General features: G+C 41.1%; 1 protein-coding gene across 3 annotated transcripts in view; it reads right to left on the bottom strand.

Moving 5' to 3' along the window:
* Positions 1-735: 735 nt before the first annotated feature.
* dpp6a (dipeptidyl-peptidase 6a) overlaps positions 736-20,260 on the bottom strand; it is a 165,496-nt gene continuing 145,971 nt past the window's right edge. For all 3 annotated transcript variants that reach the window (XM_084034003.1, XM_084034001.1, XM_084034002.1), the window contains exons 9-26: positions 18,473-18,627; positions 18,286-18,383; positions 17,728-17,851; positions 17,580-17,618; positions 16,930-17,037; positions 16,552-16,643; positions 14,687-14,734; positions 14,444-14,562; positions 13,284-13,355; positions 7,009-7,116; positions 6,609-6,678; positions 5,881-6,075; positions 5,325-5,379; positions 5,069-5,168; positions 4,317-4,375; positions 4,137-4,209; positions 3,957-4,030; positions 736-2,727 (exon numbers count right to left, since the gene is read on the bottom strand). In XM_084034003.1, the coding sequence (XP_083890129.1) occupies positions 2,578-2,727; positions 3,957-4,030; positions 4,137-4,209; positions 4,317-4,375; positions 5,069-5,168; positions 5,325-5,379; positions 5,881-6,075; positions 6,609-6,678; positions 7,009-7,116; positions 13,284-13,355; positions 14,444-14,562; positions 14,687-14,734; positions 16,552-16,643; positions 16,930-17,037; positions 17,580-17,618; positions 17,728-17,851; positions 18,286-18,383; positions 18,473-18,627 (1,739 nt within the window). In that variant the 3' untranslated portion in view covers positions 736-2,577. The remainder of the gene's footprint in view (positions 2,728-3,956; positions 4,031-4,136; positions 4,210-4,316; positions 4,376-5,068; positions 5,169-5,324; positions 5,380-5,880; positions 6,076-6,608; positions 6,679-7,008; positions 7,117-13,283; positions 13,356-14,443; positions 14,563-14,686; positions 14,735-16,551; positions 16,644-16,929; positions 17,038-17,579; positions 17,619-17,727; positions 17,852-18,285; positions 18,384-18,472; positions 18,628-20,260) is intronic.

Genomic DNA, 20,260 nt, shown 5'->3' with positions numbered 1-20,260 from the left:
CAGGCCGAGTTGGAGAGGAAGCAGAGCTAGCTGCTGGTTGGCTTACACCAAGGGCCCGGTGTAGCCTACCTCTTTAAATCTGCAGAGTGTTCACGCTCTCTCTACCCTGATGCTGGCTATCTGTTTGTTCCTTTGCCTTATTCCTTATTTTCCTTTAAGTAGATCTACAACCTTTTTTGCATTTAGTATTTTGTTAATAAATTATTTATTGTTATTCCGCAACCCCTCCTGCGTTCTCCTATTATTGTCCAGTAGTGAGCCATATTGTGACAGTTGACATAGTGTGCTCTGAGTGCAGGTTCGTGCCCCACTGATGATGTCATGGCCACAAACCTGCACCGCTCTCATACGCCGGTTACGGGTGATGATGCTGTCTGTTATCAGCTGACAGCACAGAACAACAGCACCCGTCTGGTAAACACTGTAAGTACTTTTATTTACTCTCAGCTCTGTCAGCAACAAGCCGGCTCTGGCACGACCATGTTTAGAGGTAATGGAAAGGGAGGCAAAGTTGCTATATTACTATATAACATAGGCTACTATATATACATAACAAGTTTGTTAGTTAGAATGTTGTGTTGTATGCATGGCTCTTGTAAGGTGCACTGAACAGCTGTCCATTCGCACTGTTCCCATAGAGTCCAGCAGAGGGCGCCGCCTGTGTTGACAGAACCTTCATTTCAACTCCATTAATATAAGGACAGCAACAGAAGCTCAGAAATGAATAGTCGAATGTAACTTCCAAAATGCTTTATGCACAAATAACACTCAGGTAATATTGTTTCTTTTTTCTTTTTAGAATAAAATGATATTTGAATAACATTTACACATCAAGCTGACGAGACTGGGATCTCAATCACAATACTACTGGAAATGTAATTTATGCAATCCAGCAAGAAACATTCAAGATGTCAAAATTACCATGTGGAACTGCTATCAGGGATAGTGCTGCAAAATAACCTCTTAACATGCACTGAAACGTAACACAAATGCTCATTCAAATGATACAGTTAGAAAATTAAACATGTGCCTCAAGAATTCCTAATTTCGTAAGCCAAGTTGGACTTGGACAATTTTAAATATACAAATGCATTTGCAATTGCATGCAGATTCAATCCCTCTTTAGCTTCACGTAACGTCATCATTGGGCATATTTCCAGAGCATTGTTGATATTTTTCGGTGAAACTTCGAAATTCTTTGTTTGCTAATCCTCATCGTTTATTTTAATAATAATGATAGCTGCCATTTTGGGAACGCTTAGTTGCTTTCTTGCTGAGTAAGATGAAAAGATTGAGCATGAAGACTGTAAGCAGGGGGAAACAACGAGGCTAGTTCTGAAGAATCCAGGAAGTTATTGCTCCTGGCCAAGGAATATTCATATACATAACCTATATTTAAACCACAATTTATCGATTTTTAAATCTTAGATTTTGTATGGATCATATAATTTACCTGTAAAACTCTGATTATGAGCGTTAGGGTACCGAGGAGGCAGAGTTTTCTACTTTTGGACAAAGCCAGGCTCACTGTTTCCCCTTGCTTCCAGTCTTTGTGCTAAGCTAAGCTAGCTTCATGTTTAATGGGCAGATGAGTGTTTCCTTTCTACTACTCAACAAGAAGCTACCGGTAAGCTAAAAAGTTAATTTCCCAAAATCAAACCATTCCTATAAAATTAGTCGTTCGTTTGCAGCAACATGTATTCTGACAAAGTAAGGCACGGTGACTAAAACAAGTTAAATGCTTTTTCTTCTTTGAAAAAAAAAAAAAAATGGTAAAATTGCAGCGTCACAATAAATCTGTCTCACACTCAAAAACCCATGGCGTTTTTTTTTCTTCTTCCAAACATTTTGCCAGTTAAACAATTCTGTCAGCATCACTGAAAAACATAAAATAAGGGTACGAGATGACCATCGGGGCAAACATGAATACCGAAAAGAAAATAGCCATAATCGCCAAGTTAACGTTTGTGTGCTATTTTACATACTGTAAGAACAATAGACACAACCACAGTCCAACATGAAAGTTCGTCACAACTTTAAAAATAGTAACATTTCCTGTATCGGCACAATTCCAGACATCCATTGTGAACACTGTCAACCAGTGTTCTTCACCAGGCGTCTGATTTTCATTAATATACAAGCCCACAAGTTATGTGCTATGGTGTTCCTTCTCCTCACAGCTTGAAAGTCTGTGTGAAAGCTAATGCTTTGTCTCCACTGCTTTTATGGAGCTGGTCCATCCTGCTGTGAAGGAGACGGCTCCCTGTTAAATCAATAAGTATATTCCAAAACATCATCAGTCTTTGTTGGCTCTCTGGAGGGCCGTTTTGATTTGAACTCAGGGCAGGAGGTGGGAGGATGGACGTGGGACGAGATCCGTCGTCTGCTGGAAAGGCAGTCTCAGGTTCAGCATGCGGACACGGGGAGTCCAAATGCAAATCAAATTGAGCGGGAACAGAGGAGAGTTGCACGTTGTGGACAACTGAATACCAGTGTTGTGCTTGGGCATGGGGACGGGATGGAGGTTAGGTAGGCGAACATATGGGTAGGAAGGATTTCGGGCACAAGGAGGCCAAGCTAACCCTCGTCTTCGCTCTCTTCCTCCAGAGCCTCCTCAAACACTCGCTCTGGTAGCCTGAAGCATTCCTCGAAGAAGTTCACCAGGGACTGGCTGAGGTGCTGCCTTGTTGCTTCGCTGTGAATGAAGTGGCCTTCATCTGGGTAAATCTGAGACACAAAGAGCAGGTAACTGAGACAATGGGTTTGTCCACACGTCACAGATATTTCAGTGGATACAAGATCAGTTCTTGAATGGATATTTATATTTTAAGTCTGTGTAATATATTTTATGGCATACTAAACTACTTCTAATGAAATATTCTATAACTTTTTTGTGACATACTATACTATGAAATATCTCTGATTAATGCCACTGTCAGCTAAGAGGCAGAGCCATTCCATGTCTGTACCTTGGCTTTTTTTTGTTGCATACTGTACGATTAATTTTTTCGTCAAACTACTATGACTTTTTCCATTAAACTATAGGCTACGATGACCATGTTTAGTGCTAAGATTCTGATCTGTATCTAGTTTCCATCTTCTGATGTGTAATTAGACAAAGAGTTGAGTTAACTGGTTGATGAACTGAGACATATTTGTTTTTTTCATTAGTAGGAGTTTATGCTAATAATTTGTTATTTATTTATTCATGTTGTATAATTTATCAGTTAAGCTTATGGTGAATTTAGAAGTTTTGTCATGTTGGGCTTTGCTTCCTCTGACTTTAAAAATAAACTTGCTACTGTGAACGTTCCTGGCCTTTCTTGGGAGTGGGAAGACAAGGAGAGCAACACATCATGCTATGCCTAAGGTTCCCCTAGATAAGGGGAATAACAGTAGCATGTCGTAAAAAGGCATAGGATATTATTCTAGAACATGCCATGTTATAGTCATAGTAAGGTACGCGATAAAAATGTCATGACAAATCTCACAGTATACTGTCATTTTAATTATCAATTAATTCTTAGTTTAATCTTAAAAACATGTTTAAAAAAATGTTTTCCAAAATGTTGTGGAATGTGATTTAAACAGTGATATTCTCGCTGGGTTATCATGTTGACATGGTTTAACTAAAAGCCTTTTAGAGCGAAGGGAAACCAGGTTAAAGCATGTGTGCACGGCACAACGTCTAATGGTCACTTATAAGCTGCGATGAACATTCAGCTGCAGTACATTGTATCCTAATTGGATTAGTTCCGGTGTTAATGCAAGATGCCCGAGAAGGTCTCATAATCTCATTATGTGGAATGAAGACATTGTGAGGGCTAATCCTCCGCCTGCTGTGGGATCCCACTGGGATCACAAAGCTCACAGAGGTTGGAGGCTAACCGAACCAAGCAGGGAAATTGGATCGGCGGTGGTTGTAATTACAAAGGAGTGAAACTAAAACCACATACCTGTAAGGTATAGTTGGCCTTTTCATTGATGAGCTGGGCGATGAATTTTGCTGAATGCTGGAAATGGACCTTTTCTGGGAAAACATAATGATATATATATGCCAAAATGTCAGAGATCATATTTGCTTCAAGTAAGATTTAAAAACAAAAAAATAATGGTTTTCAACATCCTTGTCTTACCATCAGCTGTTGGATGAATAATAAGAAACTTCTTATCCATGAACTGAGATGCTCTGTGTGCTAAATTTGCCATCTGAGGATGAAATGAGATACACGGCAACAAATTAGATCAAGTGAGATACTACAAAAATAATAATCACAACTGGAATTTGAAACATAAGAAGTGCAATCAAATCTTACCGTGTACGCCCTCGGATCAGGTTTAGGCAGCCCGAGATATCTCTCGGAAAATGCAGATGCTGCAAAGGAAAGATGGCTTCAATAAATACCGTATTTTGACAATAGAAGGTAAACATCACATTTATTAATCATTTCTGTTTTGTTCTTCTGGGAATTTCAAAGGAAAAACAAGAGCAAGCAGTTGCTGATTGCCTTCATTTGTAATTCCAATCTTAAACAGTGTCATGGCATTTCTGTCACCTCCACTGGCAACGCAAGAGAAATCAAATTGATGTGAAATCAGCCACTCCGTGACGCACAGCTCCTCCTTAATTTGCAGTTTCCTTCCTCGGTGCAGCTACAAGATTCTCCCGAAACACGCGATTCTGCATTTCACACATTTCATTCCTTTGGCAGCCGAGGTGAGGCTGCTGTGGTTAACTGTGTCTGGATGTGTTATGATTGAGATCTAGGTGTATATGCAGTATCACACTGATAAGGCGAACAAGTCCTTTTTTTTTTATGTTCACACACAGAGTACATTCGCGGTCATGGAAATAACTCCCAGCGGCAGGGGCAAAGGTGATAGATTTGCAATCTCTTTTTCCTTTTGAATACTTTCTGACAGCAGCACCTGAGCCTAGACGATTTATGCGGTTATATGTTTTTTTTTTTTTTACTACATAAAGCATATAATATGAGCACAGAGACTTTAGCTTTTTGCAAGCTAGTATAGAGACGCAAAAAATGATCTGCAAACAAACACAGCTTACCGTATAATTCAAAGTCGGTGATGGGTGAGAGGACGGCGCCACACTTCACAGGGGATTCCTCGCCACTGACCAACAGGCTGGTCACATAGCCTCCATACACCTGAGGTACGACAAGCATGTTATCACCATGGTGGAATGGAAGTGCATTTCAGCTATGAATATGAAGTACACAATTAAAAAAAAAACATAACAGTTCAACCTGGGTAGTAACAAAACATGCACGATTCTTTCAGGAACACACAGATACGATTCTTACCTTCCCAAAAGCTCCAACTCTGGTTTTGTCAACGTAGGGCTCTTTCAAAATAAAACTGCAAAAGATAAACATTTGTTCTAGTTCATTCCTAGCATAACTCTTCTATACACTGTCAATATTCAATTGTCTTTTACTTTTAATTTTACGACTAGTAATGATAAATATTGCTTCAACATCTAAATGCTAAAAATTAAACAGATTAAAGCTTACAATCTTTTTCGTTGAAGTTGTTTGGTATTGGTTTAGTTTTAGATTAAACCACTTTTAATTTCTTTATTTTAATTTATTTTCATCTAATTCTAGCTTTCCTCAAATATACATATAAATTGTGTAAGTTATCAGAAGATATAAAACCACCACGATTGGAAAACACATTTTTTTTTAGAAAATGTGCGGTGAGAGAGCACGTCGTTGGTGTTGGAAAGCACTTTCTATAATAGATGTTTTGTTTAATTGCCACACAACAGTGAATTCTGGCTCCCAAGTAGCCATTTATTGCATGTTTACTCTAATGCCGGTTAAATCTTTAATAAGACAAGATGAAAACATCAAATACTTGAGTGCTTCCTTCTGATCCTGCTCCTCGTACACTCCCAGCCTCTTCTGGATCCGGTGCAGCAGGTTGGTGCCCTGGAAGCCGCTGCCTCGTCCGTCACAGCGCACCACGATGGCACCGAAGCTGCTCACCAGCACCGTGGCCCAGTCCATGTGAAACTGCTCCGCCACCATCTGGCCACCAGGTGTCCCATCGCTGCACACACAAGCACAGGGAAACGGATCAGTGCAAACAACACTGCTCAGTGCAATCAAAATTAAAACATGTTGCATAGAATATACAACATAAAACCTATTCCACAGCAGTAGCATTTTAATTTTTTTAAATTGTTATTATTACAGAGATCCTCTGCATACGGTCTGATTATTGGAGAACTGTGGGTTCTTAAACTGAGAGGCAGGAGAACAAAGGTCCAAATTCAGAAAATCGTAGATTTGAGCCGCAAAAGTGAAAGATAGTGAAACGCCTGCGGAAAGAAACTGTAATGAAAGAACAGGTTGAAAGGAGGGTGAGTTTCCTCATTCACTGTGTAATTATTATTATCCAGCTAGAGAAGAGGACAAAGCTGCGCTTCTTTAGATTAATATGTCTGATTAAAACTCTGTCCATTGATGAGGACAGCCGTGTACAATCAGCACTGCTAATGGGACACGCACCTTTTATCTGTGTAAGTGTGTGCACCACTTGTACTGCAGTACAAGTGTGTGACAACATATGCTCATACTTACACAATCAGCAGCAGCGGATAGTGAGCCGTTTCCACGAAGCCGGCGGGCTTGAGGATCTGCATCGACAAGGCTGCAATGCAGACACAAACGACCGTCATCCAAAACAATAAAATACACAATTAATTGACTCTAATAGTGAAACTCTAATGATAAAGTATCATGGATACTTAGGATTATAGGATAATAGGATTATGGAGGATGGAAGGATTAGAAGAGGAAATTATATTATAATAAAAAAAAGTGTTTACTGGACTGTACTAAACAGCAGGGATTCTCAGCCTGAGGGTTGAGACCACCTCAGGTTTTTTTAATTATGAGTTTTAAAATCAATTCTCAACAATCAGATAATAAATATCTAGCCTTTACTGGTCCATTAATGGCTCTGACACATGATACGTACTGTAGTCATCCATGTTGATCTCCTTGTACTCCACTATGGGCATCTGCATGGAGTCCAAGGTCAGCCTCAGGTTCTCATTACTCTCCAGTTTATGTACTTCTGCAATACCTGAAGACGGCACATGAATAATCAATGACATCGCAGTTAACAGAGTTAACTGTTTAAACGTGTCAAAGTTAAAGCAAAAACCTCCCATCAGAGAATAAAAAGTAATATGTAAGCAGTGTTTCCCCTACCATTGTACAGGCCTGGCGGGGCCGCCAGGCCAAGGAGACCTGCCGCCAGGACAAAAAAAAATAAAAAATATGCCAAAAATAAGCCACCTATTCATTCATAAATTCATAAATCAATAATCATTTACATTAGGAGCGCCTCCGCGCAGCCAGTGGCGGCGCCAGAGTATTTTTTCTGGTTCAACTACGGTGGGGCTAACTCATACGACGGTGGGGCTCAAATCAATGTCAGAATTTCAATGTGAATATATAACAACACCCAGTGGCGCTGCCAGCCGGAATCCAGTACGCACTGGGAGGACTTTTTTTGAAGGTGGAAAAAAAAAATTGATGCTGCTGAACCGGGCCGGATGCAGCCGCATTTGAGAGGACGATCGCGATTTGAGTGTGTGCGCAATTACGCATAGTGTGTGTTGGCCCCTCTCCACTACACAATACAGCTCGGCTCTAGTCTCGTCACCTCTCTGCTGCTGAGCACTGTGGGCCGAGCCGATGCATGTCTCTCTCCCCGGGCCAGCAGAGTTATCAAACCGTACTGTGCGTGCGTGTCCAAGCGTGTGTGTGCGTGCGTGGAGTGCTCACAAGCGTGCGCTTGTGTTTAGGTCGGGGATGGAGGGCACAAAAAACAATTTGCACCGGGGCCTATCACCATGATATACACTACTGATTTCACTGATACTGAAAACATTAGATTTTGTCTTAAAAAAGTATTTTTCCATTTGTCGTTTCTGTGCGTACATTGAAATTGAATCCTGGCGGCGGCGCTGACAACACCCTCCCACAGCTATAAACACGCACACAGTTACGACGTGACGTGGTGGTGCTGTTGAACTCCGCACTTTTCACATGGGAGAGAGAAGGGGATGTGACATGTATCAAAGGATCTCCAGCCGGGATTCGAACCTGAGGCTGCTGCATATATGCAGACATGGGTAAATGGCATGCACTCTAACCACTCAACCACCTGCCTGCCTGCCATGAATGAGCCTTTTTATGACTGTTTTGGACTCACTACACTCAGATTTTGATTGACACGCGATATAGAAGCATATGTTAGGACTTTTACATCATTTTTACAACATTTTATGAATTTTGTTGATTTTTCACTTTTTTTCCGACATGCTATAGTATGACTTTTTTTTTCCCTGAAAAAGTTGACCATGGCTTTTTATGGCTGTTTTGGACTCACTACACTGAGACTAGGCGTGTCAAGCGATATGAGCGATTTTTATGCCTTTTTAACAATTTTAAATATTTTTTTATGAATATATTCTGAGTGACTTTTTCGTGAATTTTCGACATGCTATAGCATGACCTTTTTTTAACAATATGATCAAGGCTTTTTTTTTTTAAAGATTATTTTCTTGCATAGACACCTTTGTATTTAGCGGTGGATAGAGAGGAAACATGGGAGAGAGAGGGGGATGTGACATGTATCAAAGGATCTCCAGCCAGGATTCGAACCTGAGGCTGCTGCATATATGCAGACATGGGTAAATGGCATGCACTCTAACCACTCAACCACCTGCCTGCCTGCCATGAATAAGCCTTTTTATGACTGTTTTGGACTCACTACACTCAGATTTTGATTGACACGCGATATAGAAGCATATGTTAGGACTTTTACATAATTTTTACAACATTTTATGAATTTTGTCGATTTTTCACTTTTTTTCCGACATGCTATAGTATGACTTTTTTTTTCCCTGAAAAAGTTGACCATGGCTTTTTATGGCTGTTTTGGACTCACTACACTGAGACTAGGCGCGTCAAGCGAGATGAGCGATTTTTATGCCTTTTTAACAATTTTAAATATTTTTTTATGAATATATCCTGACTTACTTTTTCGTGAATTTTCGACGTGCTATAGTATGACTTTTTTTTGGGGGGGGGGGGGAATATGACTAAGCCTTTTTATGACTGTTTTGGACTCACTACACTCAGATTTTGATTGACACGCGATATAGAAGCATATGTTAGGACTTTTACATCATTTTTACAACATTTTATGAATTTTGTTGATTTTTCACTTTTTTTCCGACATGCTATAGTATGACTTTTTTTTTACCTGAAAAAGTTGACCATGGCTTTTTATGGCTGTTTTGGACTCACTACACTGAGACTAGGCGCGTCAAGCGAGATGAGCGATTTTTATGCCTTTTTAACAATTTTAAATATTTTTTTATGAATATATCCTGACTTACTTTTTCGTGAATTTTCGACGTGCTATAGTATGACTTTTTTTTTGGGGGGGGAATATGACTAAGCCTTTTTATGACTGTTTTGGACTCACTACACTCAGATTTTGATTGACACGCGATATAGAAGCATATGTTAGGACTTTTACATCATTTTTACAACATTTTATGAATTTTGTTGATTTTTCACTTTTTTTCCGACATGCTATAGTATGACTTTTTTTTTTCCTGAAAAAATTGATCATGGCTTTTTATGGCTGTTTTGGACTCACTACACGGAGACTAGGCGCGTCAAGCGATATGAGCGATTTTTATGACTCTTTAACAATTTTAAATATTTTTTTATGAATATATTCTGACTGACTTTTTCGTGAATTTTCGACATGCTATAGCATGACCGTTTTTGAACAATATGATCAAGGCTTTTTTTTTTAAAGATTATTTTCTTGCATAGACACCTTTGTATTTAGCGGTGGATAGAGAGGAAACATGGGAGAGAGAGGGGGATGTGACATGTATCAAAGGCAGTGGCGGCGCCAGAGTATTTTTTCTGGTTCAACTACGGTGGGGCTAACTCATACGACGGTGGGGCTCAAATCAATGTCAGAATTTCAATGTGAATATATAACAACACCCAGTGCAGCTCGGCTCTAGTCTCGTCACCTCTCTGCTGCTGAGCACTGTGGGCCCAGCCGATGCATGTCTCTCTCCCCGGGCCGGCAGAGTTATCATACCGTACTGTGCGTGCGTGTCCAAGCGTGTGTGTGCGTGCGTGGAGTGCTCACAAGCGTGCGCTTGTGTTTAGGTCGGGGATGGAGGGCACAAAAAACTATTTGCACCGGGGCCTATCACCATGATATACACTACTGATTTCACTGATACTGAAAACATTAGATTTTGTCTTAAAGAAGTATTTTTCCATTTGTTGTTGTATTTGCCGTTTCTGTGCGTACATTGAAATTGCTATAATCACTATCATCACGCACACAGTGAGAGAGAGAGAGACAGAGACAGCGAAACGTGAATAGTTACGTTAACAGCCGGGACCCGAGTGGTCAACTTCCCCTGCAGGTGTCAACGGTGCGTCCGTAGTTTTATCCAACACGCCCGCCACCGCCATCTGTTCCGTCCGACGACGTTTAAAAACAAATGTATCCATGATCAATTTTGACCAGCTTACTAACGTTAACTTAACGTGAGTGACTATAAGCCGCTAACGCGAACTGCTAGAGCCAGGTAGCTTACAAACTAGTAGCCTGCTGTCTCTGTGTCGAGCATACACTAAAAGCGGGCTCACATGAGTGACGTTGATGTACGGACAGTACAGTCTGTTAATGAACCCAGATCAGTGACAGTTGTCATCGCAGCTGCCTGAATGCCGTTACGACGTGACGTGGTGGTGCTGTTGATCTCTGCACTTTTCTTGGTTATTTTGTTGTTGTTTTTTTCTTGGTGGTTTTATGGTAGGGCTAACGGTAGGGCTGACACAATTCTTGATGGGGCTATAGCCCAACCAAGCCCCTCCCTGGCGCCGCCACTGCACGCAGCACAGTAGACTTGCTCCGCAAGACGCGTGGCTGCAACAATCCTCGCCGCGCGCTCCCGCTACGTTCTTCTTCGTGTACTTTACGCGCTTGATGTTGTTCTGATGCCGCTCTGCCTCGTTAAACCACCACGATGTCGCTTTCTACTTTGAAAACACGCAAAGTTTACACTGTATTTTGTGTGAGCGGAACAGGACATGCATTTATAAGAAAAATGCCGCTGTGTGTCTCCGTCCAAAATCCGCTTTCCTCGCGCTGCCTGCTCGCACAGATCCGCTCGTGCGCACATTCGCTGATGCAGGTCGAGTGTTGTCGAGAAATATATGCAGAGACGGCGCTCCTTAAAAACAACATCAAGCCATGCGTGTGTAGTATTAGGACGTAATGACGTATGTACAACCGGCTAACGGGCCAAAGCCCGTTTGGGCTGGAGCAGTGTGAATGCAAGCCGCGGGCGACCCCCCTGGGGCAATCGTGCCGAGGCACGCTACTGATTGCGCCCTTAGGCAGCCTATGTTAATAAAATGAGCTTTGTTTTTTGATAAGCTGTGGAACTCTGAGTTAACCTATTTCTCCCTGAATTTCTATGAACTATTAGGCTGTTGAGTAAACCTATAACTTATATTTTACTTGATAAAATAAGACAATATATGCACTCATATGTCGTTTTAGTGTTTTACAGTATCTGTAGCTATTAATGTGATGCTCCTCATTTTCCAGCCATATTTTTCCAGCCCCTAATTTTGGATCATTTCCATCAACCGGCACCTTAATAAGTCACTCTCTCCTTGAATCCTTGAAAACCTTGAATACACTCTGGTTGAACAAAAATGTTGAATGCAAATATAATAATTGCAGAATTGCAGACTGCTTGCTGTGCCACCTGACTTAATCCAACTGCACCAATACACCATCCCACGCGTCTCGTCTGTTTAGGGTTTTTTCGGTGGGTACCACCGGGCCTGAAAACAATTCTAGGGGAAACACTGTGTAAGTATATATATATATATATATATATATATATATATATATATACCCAAGACTACATTTAAGCAGTTTTAATAGGGTTGTTCTGGTGCAATACAATGAATTATTAATTTTCATGGTGTAGAAATATGGAACTGTGCATTAGAATACATACAAGAAAGCAGCTCCACATAACATCAGTCCTCTTGTCCTCCAAAACTTTTAGCACAAACTTCAACAAAACAAAAAAAACAAAACAACAGACTGCATAACGGCAGCTGAAACTGTGACCTTATTTCAGGGCAAACTTCATGCCTCAAGAGGTTGTCCCGAATAGGGAACCAGCTGTACTTATACAAAAGCTCCAGCTGGTTCGTGCACCACTAACTTATCATCTTCGGTTGCCATGACTGCTGGAGTCAAAGGGAATGTAGCCAACATTGCATGTAAGGATTGGTGTCTAGAAATGGTCCAAAGGCAGCATCCAGGAGGGGAATCCACACACAGCTGCCTGTACAGACAAACTCAGATAAAACCTGACAGGCTGATGGAGGAAAACTTTAATTCAACCTTCTGAAAGGGAGGAGAAGAAGACGGGGAGCTTTGCCTGGGTTTCTGACAGGAGCCATACATTATAATCAGTGTGTTTAGTGACTCTGACATGACTTTGACTCTATCACTGCTGAGTGTATCGTCTTAGTCACATACAAAGGACAGGCAATGTTGTGTTGGCTAACATCCTCATATCCAATTAAATAGCTAATTTTAAAGGGGAAGCCCACCTCCTCCTCCTCCTCCTTAAAGGCAGGTCAGGTAATAAAATCCCCTAGAGTTGAGAATGAGCATCTTAATGTAAAAAGAGAAAAAAACTACAACTACGTTTGGTAGGTGAACATTTTGGAGATATTATTACACATGTTAATAGCTGAATACATCAAATTATCTGTGGTAATGACATCAAAGTTCTCTTAACATAGTCAGGGCAGTGACATCACGGGTAAAAGATGATACAGACTGACACACGCGCCCACCGTAGTAATCAAATTACAGTATGCTGAGATTGACATTGGGCAGGTCATAATTTAATGAGGACGTCCATCGTAAGGGGGAAATGAGATTACTGCCGTCATGCTGGACTTGGCTCGTAGACCAGCTGTGATTAGATGCACAGGTGGTCATTCTGCACTGCAACGAAAACACTTCCGTCCCCTTTTGACAAGGTCATTTTCAGTGTAGCCATTATGCTGCTGCGCACAAGGTCACTCGTGATGTCTTAAACATAATCCAGAGCCTTGTAAATGCAAATCGGTGATCCACTTAGAGGAAATACTCACTCTCCCTGTCTTGTGTCTCACTTTCTCCGTCCCTCTGCGTCTTGTAAATGGCTACGAATGGGATGTCCCGTCCTAAAGAGGAAATCACAAGGTCTCATCATTTCAAAGACATCAGTGAAAATCGAGGCAAATTCAAGCACAATTTCAACATCATGGGTTAAATCTACAGCAGTGGCACACAGGTACGATGCGTTATTTAGTTTTTGTTTGTGGCAAGGTTTGTGTTTATCATCAACACAATGATGTCAATGTCTACTCCGTCCCAGATCTTTTGTCTGTCAGAAAAAAAACAGGCGCTTCATTGTTTATTCGATTTATATGATGCAGCGGCTGAAGTAGCTTTTCCCTATCTAGGTCACCAAAAGAGCCAAATGTGCTCCTCTACAGCCCTATGACCTCAAACTGGCGGGAGACGGGCCAGATGAAGTGATTGATGCACTTAGCAAATTGGGAACACACTGCAGGAACATTGTGCGTTTGGAGGAAAAGTACACCAGCCGATGGTTCGCTCCCTCCTTTTCTTCCTCCCACTTTCTCTCCTCGTGGTAATGCTATCATAGCCTCATCACATAAATTCTTCCAGGCAGGTTGTGAGGAGTGAGGCGGATTACAAATGTATGAGGTGCATGACAATAGACCATTAGCAATTTTTGGGTTCTGCAGGGAGGGTTTGATGCCATTGTGGTCATTCCCTGTTTGATGCGACTACACTGATGATCACATGGTAAGGTTGAGAGGTGATTGCCACAAAAGAGCTTAAATATTGAAGCTATGAGGCTTGAAGTCAGACTGAAATCACATGAAGATGAATCTTTTTAATCTTCTGGGCTCTGTTTTTGCGGCAGCATGAAGACATTGCTACAACATTTTGACATCTTTCTGATCTTGAAAAGCGCTTTGTCTGTTCTTTTGCTACTGTCATGGCTGGCACAGCAAATATTGATCAAGGTTGTAAGGAGAGGCACAACAAGACGGAAGTTGTTATGGGTAAATCTGGAGAATAGACACACAAACGTTGGGTCTCCGCACAATTTTCTGTCAGTGAGTGCAGACAAAATTGACATAAATATGCAGAAAATATAGAATAAGACAGAGAGATGAGAGGGAAGATACAGGAAAACCTAGAGGAAAATCTGGCTCAAACATTCTGTTTTAGCTACCTTGGCAGTTGAGGAGGAAATAGCTCATGTTGTGACTGAAGGAGCCGCTGATGTAGTCACAGCTTTCCGGCAAGGCGCACGACAAACAGCGACGGTTGAATGAACCAAAGGTGTCAGCACTATGGAAAGAAAGATGAGCACTTTTACCTTTTTGGAATTTTTTTTAATCCAAATGAGCAAAATGTAATCCACTTCCAAGCCAACTGCGCATACAGAAAAGATCATATAGAGAACAGCGGTTACCTGTACAAATGTCTTCGCTTTGGACCATCCTCAGTACTTAAGAAGTATCTATATAAATAGAGGAAAAAGAACGTCATAACCACAGATTTGAGTTTAGGTTTACGTGTTCACCACTCAGCTTGGGGAGGTGGAAAAAAGCACCTGGTATACACAACTAGAATAGATGTTTCATAAATGAATGATGGGGGTGAGGGGGGAGGGTGATCCTTTTAGAAGAGAAGTAGGCCAAATCTTGCCCCCGTGGGAAAGGAGGTTTTTGGCTCAGTTTTGCAAGTCACTTCAACTCTGGGAACGATGAGTAACTGTGTTTCTATGCATGTTTGTATAAGTGAATGCAGGTGTTTTCATGTGAGATCGTGTTAGTCAGATCATAGTTGCCTTGTTGCCTGGAGTGTGGGTGTGAAATTACCTGGGAGTGATGCGAATGAGTCACAAAGCCCCTGCAACAGACTCAGGGCATTTTTACAACAAGCGGTTTATTGTGTGGAAGTGTTGGAGAGGTGACCAACACAGCGCTCACCACAGCAGGCAATATGTTTTGTTGCTGTAGTACTATAAACAGATGATAATCAGTATCAAATAGTGGGAATGAATGAGGAGTCTCTCTGTGTCTCTGTCCGTGGTGCTGAAGCATTCAACTGCTGGGAATAAATGTGGAGTCTCTCTGTGTCTCTGTCCGTGGTGCTGAAGCATTCAACTGCTGGGAATGAATGTGGAGTCTTGTTGTGTCTCTGTCCGTGGTGCTGAAGCATTCAACTGCTGGGAATGAATGTGGAGTTTCTCTGTGTCTCTGTCCGTGGTGCTGAAGCATTCAAATGCTGGGAATGAATGTAGAGTCTCGTGGTGTCTCTGTCCGTGGTGCTGAAGCATTCAACTGCTGGGAATGAATGCAGAGTCTCTCTGTGTCTCTGTCCGTGGTGCTGAAGCATTCAAATGCTGGTAATTAATTGGGAGTCTCTCTGTGTCTCTGTCCGTGGTGCTGAAGCATTCAACTGCTGGGAATTAATTGGGAGTCTCTCTGTGTCTCTGTCCGTGGTGCTGAAGCATTCAACTGCTGGGAATTAATTGGGAGTCTCTCTGTGTCTCTGTCCGTGGTGCTGAAGCATTCAACTGCTGGGAATTAATTGGGAGTCTCTCTGTGTCTCTGTCCGTGGTGCTGAAGCATTCAACTGCTGGGAATTAATTGGGAGTCTCTCTGTGTCTCTGTCCGTGGTGCTGAAGCATTCAAATGCTGGGAATTAATTGGGAGTCTTGTTGTGTCTCTGTCCGTGGTGCTGAAGCATTCAACTGCTGGGAATTGGGAGTCTTCAACCTTACAGCCTTCAACTTTTTGGTTCAACAAAAAACTTCCAAGTGAGTTTCACCAAACATGCAAATCAATGTTTTAAGTCCTTCTTATTGCATATAGCTAATTGGTTTATTGTTTGACCCTATATTTTAAAAATATGTTTTACATGATCTACACTAAAACATGTTTCAAATATGTTTTATGTTAAGAAAAGATCTTCCAATCGTCATGTTCTTCAGTGTTGAACCTAAACACACTGTTCATGTCAGCATTTTGCTCATGTGTCACCTCAACTTTCCTCATGGTTTCTATAGCCATAATTATAGTAAGAAGGTTTATTTTTGATGCCCCTGCGGGCCAAATCCCTAAAATAATATCAGCCTGATAAAGCTTGCACTTCCATCTATGTGACTTTTGTTTGTTTATGATTAAACAATATGCACTTCGGTGAATAACTAAAAAAAAAAAAAGATAATTTTTGATGATGAAAATGATATGCCATTGTTTTGTATTTGTCTGCTATGTGGTGTTGATGCTGGTATGTTTGGGCTGCTGCTGGTGGTTTGTGGGGGCTCACATCAATTGGCTGTCCTCATTATAGGCCAGGACTTGGGTGACATCCCAGTCTCCAGATGTGATGGACTGCAGGGTGTCTGTACTGGTGTTGGGCTGTGGAAATAAACAGAAACATAAACGAGTGTGGTAGATTTAATATATGATGACATATTAAGATAACAAAGTGCAGATTTCATTAAACTAACACACGCTAGCTAGTGAGCTACAATCAATTTACTTTACCATGTTTAACTGCAAAATTGCCTTTTGAAAACAACTAATTTTAATTAGATTGTCAGAATATAAAACACACTTTTGAATAATATTAAAGTCCCTGTCTGTTATATTACTTATTTAAATAGAAAAACAAGGAAGACTGCAGAAATAAATGTTCTCTTACCTGGGAGATGGACATGGAGATGTGGAAGAACTTCCCCCTGCCTCCTTGAGGAATGGCACGGGTGAAGAACAGCTTCAGCCCATCTTTGGAAAACAAAGGCTTCTCATTCTAAAGACACAGAGAAAAACATTCAGGCATTTCCTTGACTAGACCACTAGCCCCATGCACCCCCCCCCCCCTCATTGCAACTGATTGTTGCTCTGTTTTGTCTTTGTCTTATTTTGTTTGTTATTTTGGTTTGTTTGTTTTTTCTGTAAAGTGTCTTCGGAAAAGCGCTATACAAATTACATTTATAATTATTACTTATCTTTTTATCAAACATGTCAAATATTGGGTGAAATGTTGTGTTTAAATATGCAACGGAGGCATTGTCTGTATCGCAAGTTTTCTGAAATGTTATATTCATAAATGCAAATGAGGCAATTTCTAATTAAACACTTTGGTACGTAGTACAATAAACACCTAAATGTGTATTTGGGATGTTTTCTTCCCACCAGCGTGAAAGAAGACGTTATGAAAGCAAAATAGCCAAAAATCACAATGACCACTGCATGAAAAAACAATGTCTTGCCTGTAGTGTCTTGCCTTAGGAGTTAAATCTTTTTGCTGCACACTGAGCTGTAATTAGTAGTAATAGTAGAGTGTCTCACCTGCCGGTGCAGCCATCCTTCACTCTCATCCTCATGTTTCTGTAGAAACAATTGACAGATTTCAGTTGGTGTATGAAAACATACCATAGTGCCTTTGGGACACACACACAAACACACACACACACACACATACACACAGGACACAGACCTTTGTGCAGACCCCCGTTGTGGCCTCACACAGTGTGAGTATAGAGATGTTCTGGGCTCTGTTCAGCCAGTTGATGGCCAGTTTGGTGGTGGTGGCCCATTTCACCATGGTCACGTAGTACTCTCTGACAAACACAGAAATGATTGAATACTATTAACTATGTTTACATTGCAAGGTTGGCGAATCAGCATCATCAGAGGGTAAATGAGAGAATGCAAGAAAAGAAAATGTATCACTTACTAATTGCATAATTATGAGTACACTTTAGGGATAAAACATTAATGATCATTTGCAGAAAAAATGTGATATTAAAGCACCATGTAATGAGCAACAGTGAAGGAGCAATAAAATAAATAATTTTTCTACTTTCTGGCACTAACCATCGGACCACATTAGGAAACATGTATGACTGGTAAAATACAAGTTACATAATCTTTGCAGGATACAGAGGAAATTAAACGATATTGCAGCAAAAATTGAATAGAGAGATTACACAGTTGTTCCACATCATGTTACACTAGTGGAGGGATTCATTGGTTGACAGTTTGCATGCCTCACCCCATCCTGGGATCATCGGGTCTCCTCATCTCGATGGTGTGAGGAGGACCGTTGAGGTTCACAACAAACAGAGTGATAACTGGGTTCTCCTCACCGGCCTGAATGGGATGAGGAAAGAGGAGATGATTTCAATGATATAACATCTCAAATCTAAAGAAAAGTATTTTTCCAAAGTGTTGAGCTGCACCTTAGGGTAGTGGTAGTCCTTCCCTGTTGGGTAGGGTGTACCCGTAAACATGGGCAGCTCCATCCTGGGCACCAGGGTGTCATTAATGGTGGCATACGCTAACCTGGCCCCATCCGGGGACCACCAATGGGCAATGTGGGACTGGAAAATCTCCTCTGAAAGACAGAGAGAACAAAATGACCAACAATCATAATAACAGTCAAAAATAATTAGACAAAAAAAAAAAAACAATCACACAGCAGCGAGTGCAAGTTAACTATTTGGCTGCAGGCCAACAGAATCACACTGCTGTTGCTTGTCAGGGTTAGAAATGAACAGGTGTTATGGGAAAATATGTCTTTTAAAATGTATAAAAATCTCTATCATTAGTAGAACTGTTTGTTTTGCATTATTCTCTGTTCACAGAAACTCATTACATTAGCCAAGCGTGAAAGTTGGCCATCATACAGGATGTTAAGTTGACCAGTTTTTCATTACACAACAGTGGAAAAATATGCAGCTTCAGCATCACGGTGTCAACGTGACAAATCCCACAGTACCAGAAGGAATTGCCAAATCATCACAAACAGTTTAATCAAAAGAATACAAATTAATAATGCTATAATTCCCTTCACAGTGATTACGCAAAAAAAAATCAGGTCAACGTAGCAGAAAATGTGCCGTGTCAGCAGAACAACATAGTAACATTTGGTTGACTTTTATTTATTTTTTTAACCGTCACTCACTCTGTTTGGCTCTCTAAAACCTACACGCACAAAACCCCACAGAGAACCAAATGTTCAGATCATAAATCACAACAGCTTTTAATCTCAGCACAGCGACCAGAATAGAACTCGGCCAGATTTCCTAGAAATGAACTGAGCAGCAATTTTTCACCAGGTACAACTACACAATGTGCTTCACTGTAGAACTTTAGTCCTGGCTTTGTGTGTTTGGAGCCAGAAGCTCACGTCAACTCATTTCAGACTCGCGACAGAGGGGGTTCCCTTGAGACCCTCTGTGTGCTGATGTGTGGATTTCAAATCATGTTGCAGTCGCTCACACTCTTGTTCAACAGACAGAGGAAATAATATAGCATAAAAGCAGTGAAGGTCCTTCATCTCCTCTTCTGCTACACACACACACACACACACACACACACACACACACACACACACACACACACACACACACACACACCGATACATTCCTCTGTCAACACATGGTGAGTTATTTAGACATTATGCAAATAAAAGCTCACTGAGGGGAACTTTTAGACAACATAAAGCATGTCCGTGACAATCCTACTTCATTATTAAGTCGGCGGCGATGACGCAGACAGCGCTGCAACTGTTTCCACTTATTGCCACGGCGTGCCACTAGCTGCATTTATAGCAACTTTTTGCAATTAAAATTTCATTAATGTTGTTTATCTGTGTGACTGGGTGCTGGCTTTACGGAATTAACAGACATCAACTACCAATTAGCATTTTCATTAACTGTGCACGCTTGGTGGAATTACTTGATATGCAGTGTCATTTGAGAAACGGCCTCAATACAAACGCGTATATACATTTTGTTCTCTAATGCAATTCTGCAGAAATAATTGTGCCTCTGGTATCTTGTCACTGCTGGACGCAACTAATGACACCGCCACACCTCTCCATGCCAGAGACATGTGAAGAAACAGGTTTGATGGCAGCATTGAGTCCAGTTCATTTCTGCTCTGCCTGCCTTGGTTGTGTCCACCTGCACCCTGCTGGCGGAGCTCAGCGGGGAATGATTGGATCACACAGTCTGATGATGAAC

This window comes from Eutrigla gurnardus, assembly GCF_963514095.1.
Source record: "Eutrigla gurnardus genome assembly, chromosome: 18".
NCBI lineage: Eukaryota > Metazoa > Chordata > Actinopteri > Perciformes > Triglidae > Eutrigla > Eutrigla gurnardus.
The sequence above is the reverse complement of the archived record's forward strand: the minus strand, read 5'-3'. Positions and strand labels throughout refer to the sequence as shown.